At 44.5% G+C, this 5,409-nt stretch overlaps 1 protein-coding gene across 1 annotated transcript; it reads right to left on the reverse strand.

The window, feature by feature from the left end:
* Positions 1-6: 6 nt before the first annotated feature.
* On the reverse strand, positions 7-2,400 carry LOC144215997 (uncharacterized). Its single transcript, XM_077745271.1, has one exon. It carries the CDS (start codon positions 2,344-2,346, stop codon positions 73-75), a length of 2,274 nt encoding a protein of 757 aa, XP_077601397.1. The 5' UTR covers positions 2,347-2,400; the 3' UTR covers positions 7-72.
* Between the last annotated feature and the right edge of the window lie 3,009 nt (positions 2,401-5,409).

Below are 5,409 nucleotides of genomic sequence, written 5' to 3' on the forward strand. Positions count from 1 at the left end.
AATAAAGACTACCTACTGTGTAGTTTCTCATGTGGAGTGCGTTTGGAGAGTTAGCTGTAAGATTTCCCACATTCACAGTACTCCTAACGTGTTTCTCCTGTGTGCAGTCCTGCGATGATAACTAAGAGTATGATAAGTGATAAAAGATTTCCCACATTCACTGCAGTCAAAATGCCTTTCTCCTGTGTGAATTCTCTGGTGTTTTATGAATGTAGATCTATACTTCAACAATTTCCCACATTCATGACACTTATAAGGTCGTTCAGTTGAGTGAACTTTTATGTGTAAATTGAGGGTAGTTTTTCGAGGGAAGGACTTGCCACATTCACTGCACTCATAAGGCCTTTCTTCAGTATGAACAATCTCATGAGAACGGAGGAGAGCACGAGCAGTAAAAGACTTCCCACATTCAATGCAGAGATAAGGCTTTTCTCCAGTGTGAATTCTCTGGTGCGAAAGGAAGGAAGAATTAGTAGTAAAAGATTTCCCACATTGACTACACTCATAAGGATTTCCGCCAAGGTGACAGTGACGATGAAAGCGGAAGGCACGACTCTGACTAAAAGACATTCCACATTCATTGCAGAGATAAGGCTTTTCTCCTGTGTGACTTCTCTCGTGTTCAATGAATGTTGACCTATAATTAAAAGATTTTCCACATTCATTACATTTATAAGGTCTCTCACCTGAGTGAACTTTTATGTGTACATTGAGGCTATTTCTTCGGAGAAAGGACTTGCCACATTCACCGCATTTATAAGGCCTTTCCCCAGTGTGAACTCTCTGGTGACACTGGAGGTCAGAGACAGAGAAAAAAGATTTGCCACATTCACTGCACTCATAAGGCCTCTCTGTAGTGTGAACTCTCTGGTGGTATCGGAGGGCAGAAGTAGAGGTAAAAGATGTCCCACATTTACTGCACTCAAAAGGCTTTTCTCCAGTGTGAACTCGCCAATGTACATGGAGGACAGAGGTAGTGATAAAAGATTTCCCACACTCACTGCACTGATAAGGCCTTTCTCCACTGTGAACTCTCCGATGATACCTGAGGGCAGAACTAGCAGTAAAAGATTTGCCACATTCACTGCATTCATAAGGTCTTTCTCCTGTGTGAACTCTCTGGTGTTTAATGAATGTTGCCTTCCACTTCAAAGATTTCCCACATTCATTACACTTATAAGGCCTTTCATTTGAGTGAACCTTTATGTGTTCACTTAGGCTGTCTTTTCGGAGAAAGGACTTGCCACATTCATTGCACTGATAAGGCTTTTCTGTAGTGTGAGCTCTGTGATGATAATGGAGATCAGACAGAGAGAAAAAAGAGTTGCCACATTCATTGCACTTATAAGGCTTTTCTCCAGTGTGAACTCTGAGATGGTAACGGAGGCCAGTGCTGGAGAAATAAGACTTCTCACATTCCCTGCACTGATAAGGTTTTTCCCCTGTGTGAGATCTTTGATGGTATCCGAGAGCAGAGAGAGAGGGAAAACATTTTGCACAGTCACCACACTGATAAGGCCTCTCTCTAGGTTGAAGCCTCTGGGTAATTAAAATTGAACTATGGCGAAAAGATTTTGCACATGCACTGCAAACATAATCATTTTCTCCACTGTGCCCTGTCTGGGGATGAATGAGCATAGATTTGTGGCTTAAGGATTTCCCACATTTGATGCACGTGTACTGCCTGGACCCAGTGTGAGTCCTTCCATGTTGACTAAGGTTAGACCTCTGCCTAATGGATTTTCCACCTTTGCCAAACTCATGATGTCTTTCTGCAGTATGGAATCTCTGGTGGATAGCAAATAAAGATTTGTACCTGAATGTTTTCCCACATTCACTGCACACAAAATACGGTCTGCCAGGTTGGACACCCTGATCCTGAACATGTGTATGCTTGGGACCAAAGGCTGTCTTGCAATCTCCCCAAGTGTAATGACCTTTACGGCTCTGTAAAGTTGCCCTGCACTGGCTGATTGTGTTTGGCTTCTCTCCAGTAAGAGTGGCGTCTTGCTGTAGATGCCCAGAGCCAGGCACGAATTCCTTCTGAACCTCAGTACAGGTAAGGGGCTTTCCTGAATCATGGAATCCATTTCCCTTCACAAAAGAGGCCGTGTCCACACTACTTCTGACTCGTTTCTCTCCCACGTGCTGCTCTGGCAGCTGCTGGAAGTTTATCCTGAAATAAAATCGTTTTGCACATGCCCCACACCTCAACAGTTTCTGGTTGCTTGGTTTTCCCTGGTGCTCAGCCAAGCGGAAAATGTCTCTCAAGACCGGACCACACATCTCACAGGGATGGCTCTTCCACGAAGACAGAGCTGCCTTGGGTGCGCTGGCCTGTGACATACCTACAGAAACGTTCTGTTCAAGTGGTGCGTCTGCATCCTCTGCTCCACAGCAGCAACCTGAACGCAAAGAAACTCTGATGAAATACATGGTGACTCCAGTGAGGAAGTAAGCCCATCACATACAAGCACCTGACTCGTGTAGGCTCGAGCAGATAAGATGCTTTTCCAGATACGCGAGTTGGAATTCAGATAGAGTGTGCTCACTGTGCATTACTGGGCCCCTGAATTCAAGGCACTCCACGTCATTGGAAAGACAGAAAACTGGGATTTGGTGGAAGGAAGAGAGCCTGGGTCTACAGCCTGTTTCTCTGCCCAAAGCATCCACGAGGTTTTTTTCTGCACTGATATTTAGCTGAGGAGGAGGCTGCTGAAAAATCCAATCACAAGAAATCTGTGGTTGTTCAAGGTCAGTTTAAGGATACAGGAACATTTTCTGGCAAATGGGCAGAGGTGAATGTTGGAGAACACAGGAAGAGTAGTGGGAGAAATGCATAAGATGTGGAGAACCAAGAAACAGCAATCACCCCTGCGCGGGAAGTCATGGAGCTACCAGCAGAGTAGAACATACAAGTAAACAAACTGTCAACAGTGAAGAAGACAGGAATAAGGTGTGGTGATTGTCGATGGCCCCAAATTCTAGTTGAACAAAGGTGCCTAGTACTATCTGAACAGAGTCCTGATATCACACCTCCCCCAGCTGCCGTTCACTGATAAAGGTCCCCTGTTAGCCCACCTGGTCATGTTCGGATCATGTCCATCCTATGCTACAGAATGGACTCTTCCCTGTAAGTCCTAGGTGAGCAACCACAGGGCACAGGGAGGATAGAAATATTGTAGGAAAAGAACTAGATGGCCAGGAGTATTCCACAGCTACCCTGCACACAACAGACCCAGAAAAACATCCTATGTGACTGATGTCTGCAGGATGGCAGAATACAAGATGCCATCTCTCACACCAACATAAAGCAATTAAATAGCTGTCTATGAATGACATTAGACTCCTAGGGTTCAAGGGCCTAATTAAGACGAACTACAACACTGTGCAGCAGAAAAGAGGGCAGAAGCAAGAAGAAAGGATGGCTGGAGACAATTATCAGAGATGCGTGGAGATGTGTAAAAAACAAGAGCTGAGGCATCTCTATCAGCCACAGGGCAGATGCTACGACAGTCCCTGCACAGAAGAGACTCCAGCTGCCTGGTCCACAGAGGACGCTGGCAGCGAGTTAACCAAATCCTCAAGGCCAAAGCACTCTTGAGAAAGACGTTCCAAGCTGAAGGCGGCATATTTCTGATCTCAAACTCTATTTTGAAGCTGTAGTAATCAAAACAATACGGTACTAAACCATAAAAGAGCAGTAAGGCATAAAAACAGACCAGTGCAATGAAATAAAGAGCCCAGAAGTAAACCCATACATAAACAATTAATTAATCCTCAACAATTACGCCAAAATACACTGGGAGAAAGAATACTCTCTTCTCAGAAATCTGAATACCAAAATGACAAAACAATGAAACTGGACCCCGATCTTCTGGCACTTGTGGAAATGAACTTTAAATTGAATAAAGACTTAAACATAGGACTTCCAAACCTAACACTCCTAGGAAAACCATCTGGAAAATCCTCCTAATTTTATTCTTGTCAATGATTTTTGAAAAAAAAATTTTTTTAACTTGTGTTTTTTAATTTTTGAGGCAGAAAGAGACAGAGCTTGAGCAGGGGAGGGGCAGAGAGAATCACAAAATCCAAAGCAAGCTCCAGGCTCTGAGCTGTCAGCACAGAGCCTGACATGGGGCTCGAACTCACAGACCATGAGATCATGACCTGAGCCGAAGCTGGCTGCCCAACCGACTGAGCCACCCAGGCGCCCCTATTCCTGTCAATGATTTTTTGACTATGACGTTAAAAGCAGAGAAAAATGGCGAAAACAACCACCACTGCACCTAACTGAAAAGTTGCAGCAGAGCCAAAGAAATACACAAGACAGTAAAAAGGACATACCCGTGGCTAGGATGCCCTCACACTCATTAACCATCAGGGAAATAAAAATCATAACCACCATATATCACCTCATACCTGTTAAAATGGCAACTAAAAACAAAATCAAGAGGTAACATGTTGGTGAGGAGGTGGAGGAAAAAAAAACCTTGAACATTGTCGCTGGGAATATAAATAGACAAGTTATGGAAAATATTATAGAGGACCCACAAATAAATTAAACAAACAAAAAAACAGTAAATGGCCCACTGTTGCTATTCCTAGGTATGTATAGCAAGGAAATAAAATCAGAATCTCCACAAATTACCTGCTTTTGCACATTCACTGAAGTATTATTCACAAGAGCCTATATATGGAATCATTAAGTGTGGTGAGGTTTTTTTTTTTTTTTTATGTTTTATTTATTTCTAGGAGAGAGAGAGAGAGAGACAGCGTGAGCAGGGGAGGGTCAGAGAGAGAGGGAGTGACAGACTCTGAAACAGGCTCCAGGCTCTGAGCTGGCAGTCAGCACAGAGCCCGACGTGGGGCTCAAATCCACGAACCGCGAGATCATGACCTAAGCGAAAGTCGGACACTCAACCGACTAAGCCACACAGGCGCCCCAAGTGTGGTGAGTTTTTTTAATGCTTATTTATTTAGAGACAGAGCGCGAGCAGGGGAGGGGCAGAAAGACGGAAAGAGACACAGAATCTGAAGCAGGCTCCAGGCTCTGAGCTATTAGCACAGAGCCTGATGCGGGGCTCGAACTCAGTAAACTGGAGATCATGACCTGAGCTGAAGCCAGATGCTTAACCAAGAGTCAGCCAGGCGCCCCTAAGTGTTCTGAGTGTTCAAAGTGACAAAGAAGGAGCACCTGGCAGGCTCAGTGGTTGCGCAGGGAACTCTCAATCTCAGGGTTCAGAAGTCAAGCTCCACATTGAGCATGGAGCATACTTTTAAAAAAATAAAATACACAAAGAGTTGTATTTTAAAAATAAATGGGGGTAGGGGCGCCCGGGTGGCTTAGTTGGTTAAGCGTCCGACTTTCACTCAGGTCATGATCTCGCGGTTCATGGGTTCGAGCCC

Source organism: Crocuta crocuta, unplaced genomic scaffold, assembly GCF_008692635.1.
Source record: "Crocuta crocuta isolate KB4526 unplaced genomic scaffold, BGI_CrCroc_1.0 scaffold375, whole genome shotgun sequence".
In the NCBI taxonomy this organism is placed as follows: domain Eukaryota; kingdom Metazoa; phylum Chordata; class Mammalia; order Carnivora; family Hyaenidae; genus Crocuta; species Crocuta crocuta.

Coding starts and splice junctions, on each gene's coding strand:
- LOC144215997 (XM_077745271.1), bottom strand. CDS start 2,346: ATGTCACAGGCCAGCGCACCCAAGGCAGCTCTGTCTTCGTGGAAGAGC.